At 40.1% G+C, this 22076-nt stretch overlaps 4 protein-coding genes across 5 annotated transcripts in view; 3 read left to right on the top strand and 1 right to left on the bottom strand.

Moving 5' to 3' along the window:
* LOC113061395 (xaa-Pro dipeptidase-like) overlaps positions 1-8635 on the top strand; it is a 52094-nt gene extending 43459 nt beyond the window's left edge. For both annotated transcript variants that reach the window (XM_026230452.1, XM_026230454.1), the window contains exons 12-15: positions 670-818; positions 949-1133; positions 7826-8017; positions 8194-8635. In XM_026230452.1, the coding sequence (XP_026086237.1) occupies positions 670-818; positions 949-1133; positions 7826-8017; positions 8194-8337 (670 nt within the window). In that variant the 3' untranslated portion in view covers positions 8338-8635. The remainder of the gene's footprint in view (positions 1-669; positions 819-948; positions 1134-7825; positions 8018-8193) is intronic.
* Positions 1-22076, bottom strand: part of rec114 (REC114 meiotic recombination protein) — a 153789-nt gene that overhangs the window by 77904 nt on the left and 53809 nt on the right. The gene's annotated exons all lie outside the window — the stretch shown is intronic.
* LOC113061396 (neuroplastin-like) overlaps positions 1-22076 on the top strand; it is a 154105-nt gene that overhangs the window by 85039 nt on the left and 46990 nt on the right. The window lies entirely within an intron of this gene.
* Positions 17533-19927, top strand: LOC113061399 (uncharacterized). Its single transcript, XM_026230462.1, has 2 exons — positions 17533-18314; positions 19240-19927. The coding sequence occupies exons 1-2, from the start codon at positions 17706-17708 to the stop codon at positions 19258-19260; spliced, it is 630 nt and encodes a 209-aa protein (XP_026086247.1). The 5' UTR covers positions 17533-17705; the 3' UTR covers positions 19261-19927.

Raw genomic sequence — 22076 nt, 5'->3', positions numbered from 1 at the left:
TTCAGTCATCATCTCTTTATAAGCGCTCACACACTGACCCCTGGCGGACAAGATCCAGAATTACATTTTTAATTTTTTGCAAGCAAATTCTTGAGAAATGAATTGAAAATCATGACTAATTATTTAAAGTGTCAGCTAATTTACTACTGCGAGAGTTTATATTTACATCCAGGTTCAACCAATTTATTTTAAAATAAAAAAAATTAAAACCAAATTTTCATAATTCAAAATTCTATATTCAAATCAAATAAAAAATAAAGCAATACCTAGATATACAGATTCTAGGGGTTTCTTTCTGCAAAAATTATGACACTTTATTAAACTGTTTTTCAAATATTATTATACATTTATTAAATCTTAAAGAATGCTTTCTCTATGGTATGCAGCTTTTTTATTTTAATTTCATGTGTTGCAATATCCTGTACACAAGACCATAGCTTAAATATTTAATTGTTTGTTATCTATAATCAATAATAAAAGTTAAAAAATTTGACTTTTTTTTAAGTGGAACTGTCAAAGTCCAAAAGCTTTGTACATTATAAAAATGTTAAATAATAATCATGCAATAATAGAATACAATACAATAAAGCAGGAATACTCAGTATTTGATGCTGTCACCAAATCATGAAAATCAATCCAAACCATAAAAACTCTGTCTGATTGTTTCAGTCTGTTTGATATGGGTGGAGAGTATTACTGCTACTCCTCCGACATCACCTGCTCTTTCCCAGCCAACGGCAAGTTCACCGCAGACCAGAGAGCCATTTATGAAGCCGTGCTGAAGTCCTCCAGAGCCGTGATGGCCGCCATCAAACCAGGTACAAAACACTAAATACTAGAGCCAAAGCTGATATCAAACTACAGAGAGACATGATGCAATAACACACTCACCGTATGGATCTCAGTATTCCTGTGACCTCAGTCTTATCACCCTTCACTGGTGCTCAGGTGTGAAGTGGACAGATATGCATCTTCTGGCTGACCGGGTTCACCTGGAGGAGCTGGTGAAGATCGGGATCCTGCGTGGGAACGTGGAGGAGATGCTGAAGGTTCATCTGGGCTCTGTGTTCATGCCACACGGTCTGGGTCACCTGCTGGGCATCGACGTCCACGACGTGGGAGGATATCCAGAGGTCAGAGCGGATCACATCAGAAAAGGGAGAGATTCACTTAGACTACTTTTTCTGTTTTTTCCATGAAGGCCATGTGTACTGCTAGCATTTAGAGGTGAATCTCAAGCGATATAAATCATTTTAATATTGAAGCTAGTAGTAATAACGATGCATAATTACATCCTACTGTAAATATATCAAAACATAATTTTCCATTAGTAATATGCATTGCTTAGAAGTTTAAAGATGATTTTCTCAATATGTAGAACTTTTTTGCACCCTCAGATTCCAAATTTTCAAATAGTTGTATCTTGGCCAAATATTGTCTGATCCTAATAAACCACACATCAATGAAAAGGTGATTTATTCGGCCTTCATATGATGCATAAATCTCAGTTTCTTAAAATTGACCCTTATGACTGGTTTTGTGCTCCAGTGTCACATATTATAAATAGTAACATGATTAATTTCTGAAAAGCTGCTTTGAAAACATGTTCATTTTGAAAAGTGCTATACAAATTGAATGTTTATATGCTTAAAATAATGTATTTTCGTATCATGTCAAACTACAAACTATGCTTTCATTGTACATCAAGTTGGTTAATCTTAAAAGATCAAGAGAAATATTTCCCCGTTTGTAAAGCAAACTGTCATGGTCTTGTCATGATCCTGTCTCTATCTCTCTCTTCTTCTCCCTCTGTCTCCCCCTGCTGGTTTTTCCCCTCCTGTTTCCCTCGCTCTTCGCTTCTGTGTCACAGCTGTCTTCACTTCTCATTAAGATAATTCCCCCTCCACCTGGTTCTCATCTTGCCTTGTTATTTGGGCTACTTCTACCCTCTCGTTCCCGTGTCTCATTGTCAGATTGTTACTTCCGTATGAAGCCGTTGCCTTTGGCGTCCGTGTTAGCTGTTGGTCTCGTCCTGTCCTGTCTAGTCGGGGTGAAGTTAGTTGTCTACTATCGTTACCTGTACATCTCTGTGCTCACCCATTATACCCCACAGAACCTTACCTGCTGTTCTTCGCCGCGGCCGCTCCGCACTGCGAGCTCCGATCCCCAGCTCTCCCCTGAGCCCAGTCAAAGCCTCCATCTCGCCAGCCTTCTGGTTGTTCCTGCCACGGAGGTTTCCTGTGTTAGTTTAACCCAGCCTTCGGGTCTTCCTTAGTTTTCATCTTTGTACTCCTTAGTTGGATTTTCCGGTGGCTTTCCTTTGTTGGATTAAAGACTGTCATTTTGCCCTCGCATTTGAGTCCTCTCTCTTCAATACCCATCACAGAACAATCTGACCATATGATGGACTCAGCGAGTGGCAGCCCGTTCCAGACCGCCGTCGAGCACCAGGGCGTCCTCCTCGGGAGGCATGAGGAGGACATCTCCGCTACCCGACACGCCGTCGGTTCTTTGGCCGCCCAAATGTCCGAGCTTTCCAGCCAGGTCCACAACCTCCGCCTCCAGCCTTCCGCCTCTTATTTTCCTCCTGGTCAGACGGAGCCTCGGATAAACAATCCTCCGGTCTATTCGGGTGAGCCAACTCAGTGCCGCGCTTTCCTTACCCAGTGTGAGGTGGTATTCTCGCTCCAGCCCGCTACTTATGCTAAGGAGAGGGCCAAGGTGGCTTTCGTTCTTTCACTCCTCCACGGGCGGGCTCGCGAATGGGGAACGGCCAACTGGGAGACGGAGGCAGAGTGCACCTCAACCTTTGAGCGCTTCAAGGAGGAGATGATCCGGGTCTTCGACCGTTCCGCCTACGGAGAGGAGGCGTCCCGTCGGCTTTCCACACTCCGGCAGGGAAGACGATCCGTGCCGGATTTCTCCGTTGAGTTCCGGACCCTCGCTACCACCTGTGGGTGGAACCAACCCGCACTGACTGCTCGCTTCCTGGAGGGCTTGTCTCCAGAGGTGCGGGACGAGGTCCTCGTCCGTGAGATCCCCGCCCGGCTCGACGACCTTATCGACCTGGCCATCCGGGTGGAGAGACGGTTTGATCAGCGCCGTCGTGCTCATCGCCTTGAGGAGAGTCTCTTCTCGCCGCCTCGAGTCAGCCCCTTCCACTCAGAACCGGAACCCATGCAGCTGGGTGGCCAGCGTATTTCGCCTAAGGAGCGTCAGAGGAGGATCTCTAACCGCCTCTGCATGTACTGTGCTAGTGCCTCTCACTTTGTGTTTTCGTGTCCTGTAAAAGCCAACGCTCGCCAGTAGGAGGAGGGTGCGCTACCACTAAGACCATCCCTTCCACTTCCTGCACGATACTTCCAGCGCATCTCCAGTGGGCGGGGTCGTCAGCCTCCTGTGCGGCCTTGATCGACTCTGGGGCCGAGGGAAACTTTTTGGATGAGAAGTGGGCGCTCCAACAAGGTATTCCGCTCACACCGCTAAGAGACTCCACCTCTTTATTTGCCCTTGATGGCAGCGCCCTACCTAGGGTACAGAAACAGACTATCCCATTAACTCTAACCATTTCTGGCAACCACAAAGAGACAGTTTCCTTTTTTATTTTTCAGTCTCCTTTTACCCCTTTAGTACTGGGGCACCCTTGGTTAGAACTTCACAATCCACACATTGACTGGGCTAGGGGGTCTGTTTTGTCTTGGAAGTTGTCGTGTCATGTTAAGTGTTTAGCCTCGGCTGTTCCCCCCGTGTCTTCTGTTTCTGTGTTGCAGGAGGAGACGGGAGATCTGACTGGGGTTCCGGAGGAGTATCACGATTTGCGAGGGGTTTTCAGCCGTTCTCGAGCCATGTCTCTTCCGCCCCACCGTCCGTATGACTGCGCTATTGATCTCCGCCCGGGGACCACGCCCCCTCGGGGTAGGCTCTATTCTCTTTCTGCTCCCGAACGGGAGGCTTTAGAGAATTATTTATCCGAGTCTCTCAGCGCCGGCACAATCGTTCCGTCCTCGTCGCCTGCCGGCGCCAGATTCTTTTTTGTTAAGAAGAAAGACGGTTCTTTACGCCCATGCATTGATTATCGGGGGCTGAACGACATCACGATTAAGAATCGTTACCCCTTGCCACTAATGTCCTCAGCCTTCGATATCCTGCAGGGGGCAAAAGTCTTTACCAAGCTCGACCTACGTAACGCCTACCATCTCGTACGCATTCGGGAGGGGGACGAGTGGAAGACCACCTTTAACACGCCCCTCGGCCACTTCGAGTATAGGGTCCTCCCCTTCGGATTGGTTAACGCCCCCGCTGTCTTTCAGGCTCTGATCAATGACGTCCTTCGGGATATGCTCAATTTATTCGTTTTTGTCTATCTCGATGACATTTTGATTTTTTCGCCCTCTCTCCAGGTTCATGTGCAGCACGTTCGCCGCGTTCTCCAACGTTTGCTTGAGAATCGACTCTTTGTTAAGGCCGAGAAGTGCTCCTTTCATGCTTCGTCTATAACGTTTTTAGGCTCCGTTATCTCGGCAGAGGGGATCAAAATGGACCCTACCAAGGTCCAGGCCGTGCTCGATTGGCCCGTCCCTGAGTCTCGTGTCTCGCTACAGCGCTTTCTCGGTTTTGCTAATTTTTATCGCCGCTTTATACGCAACTTCAGTCAGGTGGCCGCGCCACTCACTGCCCTCACTTCGGTTAAGTCTCGTTTCAGTTGGTCCGGTTCTGCGCAGGAGGCGTTTGACCGGCTAAAGACCCTTTTTACGTCCGCACCCATCCTCCGCACCCCAGATAGCTCAAGACAGTTTATCGTTGAGGTCGATGCCTCCGAGGTGGGGGTGGGAGCCGTTCTTTCCCAGCGGTCAGCGTCGGATAATAAGATACACCCTTGCGCGTACTTCTCCCACCGCCTTTCCCCCGCTGAACGTAATTATGATGTCGGGAATCGAGAGCTCCTCGCCATCCGCCTGGCATTGGGTGAGTGGCGGCAGTGGTTAGAGGGATCCTCTGTTCCTTTTATTGTTTTCACGGATCATCGCAATTTAGAATACATTCGCTCCGCCAAGAGATTGAACTCGCGTCAGGCTCGCTGGGCCCTTTTCTTTACGCGTTTTGATTTTGTCATTTCATACCGTCCGGGCTCTAAGAACGGTAAACCAGATGCGTTGTCTCGACTCTTCGATCCCTCGATCGGCCGCACCGCCCGAGAGGAGATTATCCCTTCCGGTCGGGTGGTGGGGGCTACGGTCTGGGGGATCGAGAGACAGGTTAAACGCGCTCTCTCTCACGTCGCTACTCCCCGTAACTGCCCTAGGGGCAGCCTCTTTGTCCCAATTCCCACACGATTAGCGGTTCTTCAATGGGCCCATTCTTCTAGACTAGCGGTTCATCCCGGTGCTCGAGGCACTGTCGCATTTATCCGCCAGCGTTTCTGGTGGCCCTCTTTAGAACGTGATGCGCGCCGCTTTATCGCTGCCTGCTCTGTCTGTGCCCAAACCAAAGCAGGCAACTCTCCGCCTGCTGGTCTTCTCCGACCGCTACCTGTTCCCTCTCGCCCGTGGTCCCATATAGCTCTCGACTTTATCACCGGTCTTCCGCCCTCAGCCGGCAAGACTGTCATCCTGACGGTAGTCGACCGCTTCTCAAAATCGGCGCACTTCATTCCTCTTATCAAACTGCCTTCTGCAAAGGAAACGGCCCAGATTATGATTGATAATGTGTTTAAGTATCACGGGTTGCCCACCGACGTCGTGTCCGATAGGGGTCCGCAATTCGCCTCGCAGTTCTGGAGAGAATTTTGCCGTCTCATAGGGGCCACTGCTAGCCTTTCCTCGGGTTTTCACCCACAGACTAACGGCCAGGCCGAGCGAGCCAATCAGATTGTTGCCCGCATGCTCCGCAGTCTAGCCTTTCGCAATCCCTCATCTTGGGTCGAACAGCTTTCCTGGGCTGAGTATGCTCATAATTCCCTCCCCTCCTCGGCCTCTGGTATCTCTCCCTTTCAATGTTGCCTCGGCTATCAACCGCCCTTATTTTCGTCCCAAGAGACCGATTCTCACTGCCCGTCCGTTCAGACCTTTATCAGTCGCTGTAAACGAACCTGGAAGAGGGTGAGATCCGCACTTTGTCGTTCTAAGAGACGCATGTGCGTGGCTGCCAATAAATCGCGTGTCAAGAGTCCTCGCTATGCCGCGGGTCAGAGGGTTTGGCTTTCTACATCTAATTTACCCCTCCAGTCTGACTCCCGTAAACTGGCTCCCCGCTTCATCGGGCCGTTCCGCATTGTCAAGATCGTTAACCCTGTCGCCGTCAAACTCCGGTTGCCGCATAATCTTCGTCGTGTTCACCCGGTGTTTCACGTCTCCTGCATTAAACCGACCTCTCGCTCCCCCCCTCCCACGTCCTTCTCTGCCGTTCGTATCGAAGACTCCCCGGTCTACACCGTCCGCAGGATCATAGATAGGCGGCGTCGGGGTCGTGGATACCAATACTTAGTCGATTGGCAGGGGTATGGTCCTGAGGAGAGGAGTTGGGTCTCCCCTAAGGATATCCTAGACCCCTCGCTCATTGATGATTTCCTCCGGTCTCGCCAGCATTTCCCCGCTGGAGCGCCTGGAGGCGCTCTTTGAGGAGAGGGTACTGTCATGGTCTTGTCATGATCCTGTCTCTATCTCTCTCTTCTTCTCCCTCTGTCTCCCCCTGCTGGTTTTTCCCCTCCTGTCTCCCTCGCTCTTCGCTTCTGTGTCACAGCTGTCTTCACTTCTCATTAAGATAATTCCCCCTCCACCTGGTTCTCATCTTGCCTTGTTATTTGGGCTACTTCTACCCTCTCGTTCCCGTGTCTCATTGTCAGATTGTTACTTCCGTATGAAGCCGTTGCCTTTGGCGTCCGTGTTAGCTGTTGGTCTCGTCCTGTCCTGTCTAGTCGGGGTGAAGTTAGTTGTCTACTATCGTTACCTGTACATCTCTGTGCTCACCCATTATACCCCACAGAACCTTACCTGCTGTTCTTCGCCGCGGCCGCTCCGCACTGCGAGCTCCGATCCCCAGCTCTCCCCTGAGCCCAGTCAAAGCCTCCATCTCGCCAGCCTTCTGGTTGTTCCTGCCACGGAGGTTTCCTGTGTTAGTTTAACCCAGCCTTCGGGTCTTCCTTAGTTTTCATCTTTGTACTCCTTAGTTGGATTTTCCGGTGGCTTTCCTTTGTTGGATTAAAGACTGTCATTTTGCCCTCGCATTTGAGTCCTCTCTCTTCAATACCCATCACACAAACTTCTTAATATGAAGAGCTGTGGTGAAGAAATAAATCTTTCATTATAATGCATAACTACATTATATTAATATGTATTACATTTGTAACAATTTTCATATTTATTAAACATTCAAATATTTTTTTATTAATAAAGCAATAAATGCAAATTAATAAAACAATAAGCCCCAAGAAGCCGTGGTTTGCAGTGAATTTATAACAGATAAGGGGAGTTGTTGGGCATGATGTGAAGTGTAAGGTTCACAGAATAAAACTGAGTAAATTAAAGTCTAATTGATATTAATAGGAACAGTATTCTTCCACGAAACAATGTAGCTCCTCAGAAACAGTTGTGGTTGTAACAAAGTGGTTGCCGAGCAACACACAGAAGAAAACAAAGTTGTATGTTACTTTGTATTGTAATTTACAACAGCTTGGAATGTGGCTCAGCCAATCAGAATCAAGGAGCGGAATTCTCGGTTTCATAATTTAAAATGTAAACTTTTCAAATGTAAATCTTTAAATGTAGACACCTGGGTTGAACCCAAAGCTCTCCAGGTTCCTGTGGGTAACGTGTCTGTGGTGTTTCAGGGCGTCGAGCGCATCGATGAGCCGGGGCTGAAGAGTCTGCGGATGGGCCGTGTGGTGCAGGAGCGCATGGTCCTCACGGTGGAGCCGGGGATCTACTTCATCAGCCACCTGCTGGATAACGCTCTGAAATCAGCGACGCAGTGCGGCTTCATCAACAACGACGTCCTGACACGCTTCCGCGGCTTCGGCGGGGTCAGAACACAGCAGACCCACCACAAACTAAACAACTATATATATATGTTTTATCTTCATGATATTACTTTATGATCAGAAACTCCGAAAGCTCCATTGTTTCAGATATTAGAAATCTACATTTGTGAAAGTCCAGACTGTATTTCTATGATTATGTCTCCTCGTGTGTGTCTCAGGTGCGTATAGAGGATGATATCGCTGTGACGGCTGACGGCATGGAGCTGCTGACCTGCGTCCCTCGAACCGTGGAGGAGATCGAGGCCTTCATGGAGGATCAGACACCCAAAGCCTTCAGTCCCATCAGCAGCCAGAAACTCTGAAGAGATGAAGATGACGATGATGATCTAAAGAAACAAGCATCTTTGATATCTGACTGTATAAAGGGAGCCATTAATCAGATTGCAGATGAATTACAGGATCATTTATGCTTTCTTGTAGCAGCCGTGTAACATTTTCTGCTTTAATTTTCAGAGTTTGATATTCTTAACAAAAGCAGCCCGAATTAAAAAAACTTCACTCAACTCATCTGCATTAAATTCTGTACACTTTCTGCAAGTTTGTAATAATATGCAATGCTTATTTTTAATAAAGGTCTGATTTTTTTAGCATCATTTAGAATCGTGTGTGAAATGTCATTATTTAAATCCCAGATGATGAGTTTTTGTGAAACTAGAACTGGTGGAATATCAGTAAACAGAGAAAGCTCCTCACACTCAGTGCTGTAGGAATAAAGCGCTGTTACAGTTCAAGGAGAAAACTGTCCTTTGGATTTTATCCGGTGATTAAAGCTAAAGATGTACATCTAAATGTATGAAATCGTTATTGTCCGATCGTACAGTGCTGATCTGAAACGATCTTGTCAAACAGTTTTGGAGATTCTCATCTTTCTTCATTCCAGTAGATACTGGCTCTGCTTGATTACCTGCTGATTACGTGTAAAACTGCACACGTGTAGATCATAGTTTGAGTTTCGAGGTGTAACAGTACTAAGATTCGCCTGACTTCCACTAAATGAACTTCTTTCCAGTAAATCAGCTGGATGCAGAGAGTTCGCTCCGTCATCATGAGTTTCCTTCATTAATTGTGTTCACCTTATAGCAACTGTATGTTTATTTGCATCCAGAGAAATTCAGTTCTTAAGTTTTCTGTCTTCAAACTTGAAGTTTATTATAACAAAAGAGAAGTTTAGACTGTTTTGAAGTCAGTTTGAAGACGGTATTATTCCTATAGCTCCTGTTAATATTATTGTAGTTTAAACTATGAACTTGGTGATGTGAAATGTGACGGTTGTGGGCTTGACGATTGCGTGTGATGTTCCCCGTTTTGGATAAAAGCATCAACTGAATGAATAAATGTAAATGTTTGTTTGTGATGGGATCTTTTCATCGTTGTGGATTGTTCCAGTAACTTTGCAGGAGCTGCTCACAGATGTAGATGTTCAGCTGTTAGCAGAGACAAAACTATCATCGAGAACATTTTCATAGTGGACTGAGAGTTTGCTGTAACTGCGATCAGTTGGCTCTGAATTGTGTGGATTATATAATGTCTCACACACTTCATCATTTATTGTGCTTTTGTTTCTTTAGTTTGCTTCCTGCAGTTCACTTGTGATTCTGCTCTTCTCGTGAAACTTCAGCTCTTCTCTGAAATGATTCTGATTAAGTTTCATTTTCATGTAAGGGCGGAGGCTATTAGGTGTGTTGCAGGTCTGGTCGTGTCTGATGTTGAACATCATATGATTTTTATTGTATTCCTGAATGAATCATATTTTCAGATCTGCGGTTAAACACAGGACTGATAAAACCGGTTCAGTGTCAAACCTGCTGCACCAGATTTACATTTCATCAAATATGTGACTCAAAAACACATGAGAACAGGATGATTATTAGAAACTTTACCATGATTTCTTCTTTTAACTGTATATCATTGTCTGTGGTGATGTGTGTTTGTTCACTGAGCTGTTGTGTGGGAACTAATCTGAATATTATTTGAATATAGTTTTTGTCTTCACACACACAAGTGATTTTCACAGCACGGGTCATTGCCTTTTTAACCCCACTTCAGTTTATCCAGCATAAATAAATCCTTCACACTTTATTAGCATGTTTTTGTTTTTTAACCCTGTGTTATAAACTGCTTTTGCAAGCCCAGATGGAAAATGAATAAACTGGAGTGAAGAATAGACCTTTTATATCAAAAGAAGTCTGTTCAGGGAATAATAGAAGGTGCCATCAGGAATATAAAATCCCGACTGATTGATTGATTGATTGATTGATTGATTAACTGTGTATTCGTCCAAACAGTGATACTGATTGCACAAATATGTAAATAAGAATTTTAACTCTGAGTTTATCAATGCATAAATATCTGAGTCCCCAGAATTCATTCTTAACCCAGGATAAAGACTGAACAGTGTGAAACGTTGAAAAAATAAAACCGGATTTTGTTAGCTAAAATGATAATGTGTGTAAACATTTGAAACGCTTTTATCATGTACTGTAGTTGCCTTGATGAATATGGTTATCATTCAGTAGTGTGGCACATATTAAAGTACCAGCATGATTAAAATTACCATGATTTCAGGTTCAGAGTTATCTGGTCAAACCAGTTTGGAGACTGGTTTTCATCTGGGCACGGAATCAAGTATGTGCTGACTGAAGAATAGTTCCTGTCATCTTCTGTATGGTTTGCACAATCACAAGGGTTTATAAGAGAGAGGTGATTAACAGGACCTCACCATCCTCACACACCAGCACTGACTAGAAATGGCAGCACAAAGGCAGAGAAACACTGTCAGATACATTTATGGAAGATCTGGAAGTCTTTTAGAGTGGACTGAGAGACAAAAGGCTGTATTCAAAGAAGAGGAGCTTCGTCAACATCCAGATGTTCTTTTCAAAATGTTTAATCCAATGGTTCCATCCAGGAGGAATAATCTAGCTCGTCTGGTCTTCAGACCCACTAATCCTGCTCGGTGGATGACACTAATTGCAAATAAGTATCCAGATCTCATTGTTAGGCGGATCAACTACAACGAGATTGAAGATCCAGACCAAGGAGGACCGGACCAAAACGAGCCAGACCAAGGAGGACCGGACCAAAACGAGCCAGACCAAGATAATCCAGTGATTGAAATCAACGGAAATGTGACTGCATTGCAAAATTTTGGTGGAAAATTTAAAAAAAATCTGCGGACAATTCAGGCTGCTGAAATTCAAGAACAAATGGAAGCACTTAATATAAGATAATGAGACAATTATAGAAGAGCTGCCAAAAAACATGAGGTAAGCAAATTAATATTGTAAATATTGTACATGGTCATGTCATAAATTTATAATAAAATACATTTTGTGTATAGAATATCATCAATTAATAATATTCATAAAACCACAAATTTCAGTGAGTTGAATGGTGTTTGTTTGGTTTATCTGTTTATAAGTGACTTTAAAAAAAATTATTAAATAATGACAAAAAAGTTTTTGTTTTTTGAGAAAATACACTGAGAAATATTTTGAGAAAAACAGCCAAAATAAAATGTTCACTACCCCCAATGTAAATTTAGTCATGAACTACGAAAATGCAGGAACTATATTTTGATATTGAATGTGTCTGCTTTTCAAGCTTTCATTTGTATTTAGATGTGTTGATGTTTGTTCAACCAGACGTATTCAACAAATACTAGCAAGTCTCTGTCATCACAACTTTAGCTGAATAAACATTAAACATAAAATGAAATGAGGACGTTTTCAGACGATCCATTATCCCTAAAGGTGAATTAAATTTATCATCTTGTTCCTTCAAGACAACTAGTACAAGTGCAAACAGTCCTTAGATACACTAACGCCAGTCAAACATCTCTGGTTATACACTGAGTGCATGTAAGAGTTGTGATTCTGTTCTGTTTTCATGAGAATTTATTCATGTTTACTTTATAATTATATGAGAGCATGAATATAACAGCATTTTATGTTTGTCTCTTCCACACAGAGATCATGTTTACAGCTGATTGAAGACATCAAGATCTGCATCTTTTGACCAGATTTAAAGCAAACCGAATATTAATTCACTGTATTTCTCTTCTCTGTCACATTCAAGTCAGACAGCTGTGATTATATCTGACACAGAGTTGTTACACTTTTTACTATAGGTTATATTTCTCTGGGTGTATTTATTGAAAGTTAATTTCTGGATAAAATAGTTTCTATATATCACTTTCTATGTAAACTTTAAAATCTTGACTACAACAGATATATCTAATAGACAAGTTCACTGTTAACACACATTATCCTTTTGTGTAAATGTCGTCAAAGTGTATGGGTTAAGCTGTCACATTAAAACTTGCTATAAACTATTATAATGCATCCTTGTGAGTGTGTGTGTGTTTCCATTTACCCAAAAGCTATTAGTAATAGCCTATTACTAAAAAACAATAAAATTAAGATAAAATGAAAAACAAACAAAAAATGAAATGTATGAGTTTATGAATGTACAGTGTACAAGAGATCTTGAAGAACTGATGATCTAAAGGACCAAGATCTGAAAAAGAAAACAAAAGCAAAAAAACAAAAAACAAAGAGGTGGAAGAATGAATAGAAGAGCTTAAAGCCGAAAAAGACGACCTAGAAAATAAAAAAGAACAAGAACACAACATAGACACAAGATCTGCAGGAAAGATTAAACATCTGGAAATCATTAAGTAGTCAGCAATGAGGAACAACATTCAGCAGAATCACATTCGTTCAGAATAGCTAATATTGTAGAAATGGTTCAAAATGTCATAAAAGTACCAAAATAACATAAAAAGTTGAGAGTTTTTGTTTGGATTAACAGTTAAAATTACTATTATTGCTTTAATCTTGAAACTTACCTCTATCTACCATCTTTAAATTACATTTAAATTAAAATTCATTAAAAAAAAATTATTAAATGTATTCATTTAGCAGACGCTTTTATCCAAAGCGACTTACAGTATATTCAGGCTATCAATTATTACCTATCATGTGTTCCCGGGGATTCGAACCCCAAACCTTGCGCTTGTTAACTCAAGGTTGCATGCTTATGAAGTAAAGATCATGTTCCATGGAGATATTTTGTACATTTCCTATCATAAATATATCAAAACTTGATTTTTTATTAGTAAAATACATTGCTAAGAACTTCATTTGAACAACTTTAAAGATGATTTTCTCAATATTTTGATTTTTTTACACCCTTAGATTCTAGATTTTCAAATAGTTGTATCTCAGACAAATATTGTCTGATCCTTATAAACCATACATCAATGGAAAAATGATTTATTCAGCTTTAAGATGATAAATAAATCTCAATTTTAAAAAATTTACTCTTATGACTGGTTTTGTCGTCCAGGATTTATGGTTTCATGTAACAACCGTGTAACATTTTGTGCTTTGATTGTCAGAGTTTGATATTCTTAACAAAAGCAGCTCTGAACCTTACCTGAAGAAAAAGAACTTTAAACTCATTTGCATTATCTTCTGTATACTTTCTGCAAGTTTGTAAGACAATGCAATGCGTATTTTTTATCAACATCTGATTTTTCTATCATCATTCAGAATCACATGTAAAATGTTATTTACTAATTCAGAAAATGAATCATCGTTTGAATCACAATTTGATTGTCACAACTCCAAATCCTAGTAAACAGAGACAGGAGGAGATAAATGTGACTGTGTTGTGTTACAGTTTAACGAGATGAAAGGATCAACATTCATGATACCATTACTGTAAGACTATAATGATTTGAAATGTTACTGAAGTGTAATTGTAAATAGTTTTGGAGATTCTCCTCTTTCCCCATTCAAATAGATACTGGCTGTGTTTGTTTGCATACGGCATACAGTATGTGCAAAACAGCCTTTGAGTCATGTGGCTTTCTCTTAAATGAACTTCACTTCCAGTAAATCACCTGGATGCAGAGAGTTTGCAGATTTACATTTAATCAAATACCAGGATGAAAAACACATGAACCGAAAGATATTCAAGGTCTGTCAAGATATTTTAACAAACTTTCCTCTTCTAATTACGTATATCTTTGATTGTCTGTCTGTCTGTCTACAGCTAAGCAGTGTTTCACATTTGTAATATTGTGGTTTATGAAACCTTGCAGGTTTTGCAAGAGTGAAGAAGAGAGCTATTTATTTGTGCAGTTATTGTCCAAAAAGTCTGTTCAGGGGCAAATTGAATGTTACCATGAAGAATACAGAAGATAAGTTGTTATTTAAACTGATCACGTACTGTATTCATGCAGTCTGTGACACTGACGCAGAAATGTGAATAAGAGTATTAAGAAAGTACAGTGGGAAACTTCAAACCCTTAATAGCAAAGATTCATTCTTAACCCTGGATAAAGACTGAACAGTGTGAAAAATGTCAACCTGAGTTTAAAATACTGCGGGGTTAATGTATGAAAAGCTCTGTATACTATACAATGGTATTACTATGGTACTTTTGATGTGCTTTGTATCACTGTAGATGCCATGATCGATGAATGTGGTTATTATTCCAACATATCATTCAGTACTGTGGCATATATTATATTTTAATGGTCAGCACTGAGCACTATACCAGGATTTCAGTTTCATGTCCGGAGACATACGCTCATTTGTGTACTAGTCAAATAAGTGCTGAACTGAACAATAGCTCCTGTCATCTTCTGCTTGGGTTGCGCTATCAGGGTTTATAAGGATGAGGCGGTTAACAGGAGGTTTTAAACAGGACCTTCACAATCTTCAGCACTGACTAGAAATGGCATCGCAAATCCGGGTCAGAGACATGTATGAGTCAGGTGATGCGGAAACAAAAGCACACAGAGAGACGCAGCTGCACCAGCATCCAGACGTTGTCTTCAGGATATATTGTGAAGACCGTCTGCATGTTCTGCTCTTCAGACCCACGGATGACGGCTGGTGGATCAATATACTTAAGGATAGATATAGAGGAATCTCTGCTCAGTGGACTTTCAAACATGTTGATAACCAGCCCATTCGGCACGCCATGAATCTCTCCGGTGATCAGGTTGAGCTGCAAAGATTCTGTGATGAGTTTCCAGGCAATCTGGAGGCGTGTCGTGCCCATGTTCAGGAAATTGAACATCTGGGAGCAATCATAGAACGTCAGGCAACAACAATAGGAAATCAGACAACAACCATAGAAGATCTGGAAACAGCCATACAAGACCTCAGAGTAGAAAACAGAGTACTTGGACAACAATTAAGAGGAGCGCCCTAAAACATGAGGTAGCTACAATATTCAATACAATCACATTCTTTCAAAACAGCAAATTTTGTTGAAATGGTTAAAAATGTCATAAATTCTTCACAGTAATCACGTCAGATGAGTTGAGTGACTGTGTCGATCTGTTGATGTTGTTCTAACTGACATTGAAACATCGGTCAAGAACGATTGTTTTTCTTTTCTTCCACTTCATTTATTTGTGTTAATGTTTGTTCCACCGGAGATATTTAACCAACCAGACCAGTGTTGCATTTCATCATCTACTAACATCCTTTCAGTTTTCCTCAGAACTGATTCTTGTTCATCTATAATAACAGACATGAGAGCATGATTATAACAGTATTTTATTTGTTTCATTTCTTCCACACAGAGACCACGAAGACAAGAAGATCTGCATCTGTCGATCAGATTCAAAGCAGACCAAACATGAATTACTATTATTTCTTATATTTCTCTTCTCTGTCATATTAAAGTCAGACTGTAATCAAATCTGTCACACTTCTTACTCCAGTGAATATTTCTCATTGTGTGTTTATTGTTGAAAGTCTATATAAACACAAACTTTATTAAAGACGTGGTGACAAAAATTCGAATGGACATTTTCATTGTTACACCGTTAACACATTCATCTTTCTCCATTCTAGCAGATACTGGCTGTACTTGTTACATACGTGTCAAACAGTTTGAGTTTGAGGGTGTAACAGCTACTAAGCTGTTAAAAACAAAGGGAAAGGTGGAAGAATGAATAGAAGAGCTAAAAGCGGAAAAAGAAGATCTAGAAAAACAAAAACAAAAGAAGAGCTGGGAAAAACAGAAGATCTGCCAAAACCACAAAGACCACAAAACAAACAAACCAAAGAAAAGCCGCGGGCATAAACACAAGATCTGCAGGAAAGATCAAACATCTGGAAATCATTCATTAGTCAGCAATGACTAGGAAAACAAAAATGCTACTAAAACGTGAGGAACAACATTCAACAGAATCACATTCGTTCAGAATAGCTCATATTGCAGAAATGGTTCAAAATGTCATCAATGTACACTAATAATAAATAAGTTGAGTGTTTGGATTAACTGTTAAAATTTCTATTATTGCTTTTCATCTTCCGTCATTAAAAGTTCAAAATCTTATCAAATCTTGAACACAATAAATAAATAAATAAATAAATAAAATAGTTTTCATTGATACACTGTTAACACACATTAACCTCGTGTGTCACACTGTGTGTAGTAAGTTTGCACATAATGACTGAGGCTGCCATTAACTATAATAATGTGAGTGAGTGTGGTTTTACTGTCTTCAGTTGTTTACCAACAGCTATTCGCCTATAACTAAAATCACACACACACACACACACACACACACACACACACACACACACAAACACACACACACACACACACACAAGGAGAACTAGTGCAAACCAGTGCTACATCAGTAAACCAGTCAAATTAATCAATATACACTGTACATATGTTCTTTATATCATTGTCTTTATTTAATTTTATAATGTATATCTTTATGTCATTATATATAAAGGCCTTACTTTATTCACTCATTCATTTAATTCTATTTTATTTTATTGACAGCATTCCCAGTGTCTCAGTGGTGCCTAATACCAAGTTACCACAATTTTACTGTTAGAAATTGTTAATTTATTAATTTACTTGTTTTTAGTAAGTGTGTGCACGGGGTTAAACACTAGTGGTGTGGTGAAGGTTTGACTCTTGTAAATTCATATTTTGCTGATATGAAAAATATGCACAAAAAGTTTTTTTAAAGTGCACTTTGGTGCCAGTGATTAAAAATCTAAGTGTTTGTAAGTTGTGTGAAATTGTTATTTATTTTTGTGAATTATATGCACCTGGATTTCAGTATACTGCTTGTATTACAATTCAGTGCTATGTTTCTTTCCTTCTTTTCTGTCTATCTTTCTTTCTCTTTCTCTTTCTCTTTCTCTTTCTCTTTCTCTTTCTCTTTCTCTTTCTTTCTCTCTCTCTTTCTTTCTTTTTTCTTTTTTTAATGCACTGAATAAACTGTTTATAAAACCTATAAACAAATAATAATATAAGTTAATCATAATAAAAAAAAACGACTGAATGGAAGTGGAAAGCATTTGTTTTAAATGCTGAAACTGTCTATTTGTCTTTGTGTCTTTATAAATGACATGAACACAAGGTCAAGTGTGATTCATCTTTCCTGGAAAACACTGTTTCTCTACTTCCTCTCGTCTTTAGTTCCTCTTCTTTTATGCCTCTCTCTCTCTCTCTTCTCTGTTGTCCTGTTAACACATTTTTCTGTTTGACTGTAATATTATTAGATAAACAGAAGTTGATCGATCGAGACTGTATAAGCTATGTGTGTTGAGTTTTGTTTCGTTTCGGGTTGAGCGACTCTATCTGGAAAACACACACATATGGATTCTTGCCAAATATGTGGTGGGCTGAGCAAGTTCCTGCCTTCGTCCCTGTGTGTTTTGTAGTGGATTGCACCATTGCAGGAGAATCTCTGCCGAAATGCAGAAGATCATATTTCAGTAAGGTTGAGGCAGTAATGGCAGCTGTGAGAGACATGTATGAAGGAGTGGATGTTAAAAACATGACTCCAGCAGAACAAAAGAGACACAGAGAGACGCAGCTGAACCAACATCCAGACGTTCTCTTCAGAATAAATCGTCAGGACCGTCTGCATGTTCTCCTCTTCAGACCCACGGGTGACAGCTGGTGGATCGATATAATTAAGGAAAATTATGGAGGAATCTTTGCTCAGTGGACTTTCCAACATGCTGATAACCAGCCCATTCGGCACGCAATGAATCTCTCCGGGAATCGGGATGAGCTGCAAAGATTCTGTGATGAGTTTCCAAACAATCTGGAGGCATTTCGTGCCCATGTTCAGGAAACTGAAGATCTGAGAGCAACAATAGAAGATCTCAGAGAAAAAATAGAAGATGACAATGCAGCAATACAAGATCTGGAAGAAAGAATACGAGAACTCGATTTAGAAAACAGAAGACTGAGACAACAACATTTAAACCATGAGGTACAATCACATTCTTTCAGAACAGCAAAAATGATTCAATAATGTCTAAATGAATCATATTACTATCAGACCAATGTGAGTTATTTGTTACTTCATATTAAACTCTCTTTAAAAGTTGTGCTAACTGACCCCATGAACTAACGACATGATGCAAATGGTACTAACTTAATGCAAATGGAAAATTTTTTTTTTTTTATTATTATTGAAAATTTCATTCATTCGTTGAAAGTGAGAAAAAGACATGTCATTTTATACAGAATTGTGTAGATGAGGAGGCTGCATTAATTTACATTACAAAGTTACATACATTTTTTTTCCATATCCACATGCATTTTTATTTGAGCAGAAGCATTTTTAAATGGTAGTTTTTAATACAACATCAGAGCACACGTTAGTAAGGTCACGGTAAGGAAATTCTGTATTCTTTTTCCTGTTGGATTTTAAATTCTTCCAATACTTGGTATTGTGTCCATCTCCTCTTCATCTGTTCGTCATTATTATACGAGCATTCTTGCTGTTGGCAGAGTAGAAGTCAAATGTCACTCTAATTAAGAAATGCCACAGTTTGGATTTGGATTGAAGTCAATTCAGCTGTTCTGAACCTGAGAACTCAGAGTAAGTCAACTCAGAGTTGTTTGAACCTCTTATTGAAACTGAATAAAATAAGTCAAATGAAATGTTGAGAAAACTCGCTTCATGTAGGCTACCTTATAGAAGATGTTCAAACATTCCTAGAAACGCTAACACAAGTCAAAAACACCTCTACATGAATATAGCTCTACTATTTGAGTGGAGTTGTAATTCATCATCTAATAACAGTTGTTCTGTTTTCCTGAGAACTGATTCATGTTTACTCTATAATAATAGACATATGAATGTGAATATACAGTAACGGCAGTTTGTTTCTTTCATCTCTTCCACACAGAGACCATGTTTTCCTCAGTAAAGAAGGACATCAAGATCTGCATCTGTCTAGACCAGTGGATATTTCAGTATATCACCACGTATTTTATATTTCTCCTATGTTTGCATGCACAACTTTTGTTTCAGTTTCATTCCGATAGTGTTTACATGAACGCTAAATACATCGTGAACAAGCTTTGATATGCGCACATTTTATTATGACAGGACACACGTTCATTCAACAGGAAGAACCGCTTGTTCTGCGCGTCATACGTCATTACGCTACTTCCGCGTCATTGCACATACGCTCTCCTTTCAGTTTCGGATTTCAATCCGAATATATATTAATAATATAATATTCAGTGTATGAAGTAATGTACATTTATTAATTTTACATATTTAAACCATTTACAGTAATTGGGTAGAAAGTATTTCTTGTTTAAAAATATATATATTTTTTTTAAATCCTTGTTCATTAAAATACCAATAACCTCCTCATTAGAAATGTTTGTTGATTAGAGGTTCTTATACGGCTTTTTCTCAGTTTATCTCAAAATGTGCTTCACGGTTCAACAGGAAGTGCTGTCAGTTACGTTTTTGATTTTCTGATTATACATTATTGTTTGTCACACTCATAGCTTAGTTTTATTTTTGCATTAAATGCTTTGTATTGTATTTGTAACTAATAAAATGAGAGATTTTATTGTTAAGATTGCCTCCCGTGAGACTTTACTTATAACTACAAACTGAGCCTCAAGATAAACCACAAAGCAGTCTTCTATATTAAATTAAATTAAATTAAATTTAGGCATTTAGCAGACGCTTTTATCCAAAGCGACTTACAGTGCATTCAGGCTATCAATTTTTACATATCATTCCTGAAGAACTTCAACCTGCCGGCTGGCGAGTACTTCATGGTTTATGCTACATATGTCTATTCTTATCCTACCTAAATAATAATTTATAGAGTTAAAGGTGTAAGTTAGAATAACCCACTGAGAAACAGGTGCCTCGATACAAATTCATGATACAGATGGCAGCAAAGTAAAAGGACAGTTACCAGGGTGGTTAGAGTCGCTTGGTTGGAAGCTAGCTTGATAGGGACTACGGTATTAAAATCTGAGCTATAGTTGATGAATAGCAGCCTTACATAGTTCCTGTTATTGCCGTCAATATGCCTCCAATCTTCTGTGGATCTGTTGGGGCTAATGTCATGAAGTATCAGGGATGGAGGAGCAGATGTTGTTTTTTATAAGCTTCTCAAAGACCTTCATGACTGTTGATGTGAGGGCAACTGGACGATAGTCATTCAGACAAGAGAGGTGATTGTTCTTAGGCACAAGGATAATGAGAGTTTTTTCTGAAGGAGGTGGGAACCACCGAGGTAGCAAGGGACTCATTAAAAATACATGTAAACAAACCAGCGAGCTGATCAGCGCAGGACTGCAGAACATGGCTAGAAATCCCATCAGGACCTGCTGCTTTCCTGAGGTTCACTCGCTTTAGGGCCAGAGAGACCGGCGTTGCACACAGCAGTGCGTTTGTTTACTGCAGCACGGATTGTTCTGTCCATCCACCGTTTCTGATCTGAGAAGGAACTTGGTACTGGATAAAACGTGCGGACTGAACAAAAGTTCCTGTCTTGTCTTGTGCTATCACTAGGGTTTATAAGCGTAAGGTGGGAATACGTTTTTTTACAACCTTCACACACCGGCAGCAGTCAGAGATAAGGCTATATATCAGAAAAATGGCTTATCACGAAGAAAGAATTTGCAATCTGGAGGAAAAAGCAGGAGGTCTGGAAAACAAAACCGATGAACTTGAAAGAAAAACGGAAGATCTGGAAAACAAAACAGATGAGCTTGAAAGAAAAACGGAAGATATGGAAAACAAAACCACTGAACTTGAAAGAAAAACCAAAGATCTAGAAAACAAAACATATAAACTTGAAGAAAAGACTGAAAATCTGGAAAGACAAACACAAGATCTGGAATACAAAACAGATGAGCTTAATAGAAAGAAAAGAGATCTGGAAACCAAAACAGATGAACTTGAAGAAAAGACTGAGAATCTGGAAAGACAAACACATGAGCTTGAAGAAAAAACAGAAGATCTTATAAGAAGAATTCAAAATATTGAAGCAAGATTTTGGCTCTGATCTGAAGACTCAGACAATCAAGAGAATTGAAGAAGTGCTACTAAAACATGAGGTACAACACTAAATACAATCACATTCTTTCAAAATAGCATATGTTTGTAGATAATAACAAATACTGTAAATAAAACTAATAAAATGAGTTGAGTGGTCTTTGTTTGGTTCATCTGTTTGTTACCTCCACATTAAAACTTCAAAAGTTGTTAAACTGTAATTAACTCCTACAAAACTTAAGTCATTACAGTTTTTTTTACAATCGCTATGACAGTTTTTTCAATACATTCAATACAAGATATACAAACAGAAAAAGCACCGTAATTATAATAATAATAATAATAATAAAACAAAGTAAACTTCTAATCTGCCCGGTCTGCTGCATTTGGCCACATGTTCTCATCCACATCACACCTGGTATCTTCTCTGGCAAGGCATCATGGGAAGAATGGCCTCCAACTCCATGACTCTCTGAAAGTAATTAGACACAGTGTATGTAAATGCTGTGCTGTACTGTATATCTACTGTATGTTCTAATGTACTCCAGGTTTAAAGAGTAGTTCAATGAAATAAAATACAGGTAATATACTGTATTTGTGTTTCAATTCACAATATGAACAGCTGTTCACTTTGACTTTAGCCTATATAAGTTATAAGATGTTATCTGTTCTGACATACAGTGTGAAAGCATTTCTAAATTTAACTGTAAC

Source organism: Carassius auratus, chromosome 43, assembly GCF_003368295.1.
Source record: "Carassius auratus strain Wakin chromosome 43, ASM336829v1, whole genome shotgun sequence".
NCBI classification, from domain to species: Eukaryota; Metazoa; Chordata; class Actinopteri; order Cypriniformes; family Cyprinidae; genus Carassius; species Carassius auratus.
Note: the sequence above shows the minus strand (reverse complement) of the source record. Positions and strands in the feature narration are given on the sequence as shown.

Bases quoted from the DNA above. Each gene is read 5' to 3' on its own strand.
- LOC113061399 (XM_026230462.1), top strand. From the start codon at position 17,706: ATGTGGTGGGCTGAGCAAGTTCCTGCCTTCGTCCCTGTGTGTTTTGTA. The intron at 18,315-19,239 runs GTACAATCACAT...TCTTCCACACAG, and splicing joins AACAACATTTAAACCATGAG to AGACCATGTTTTCCTCAGTA.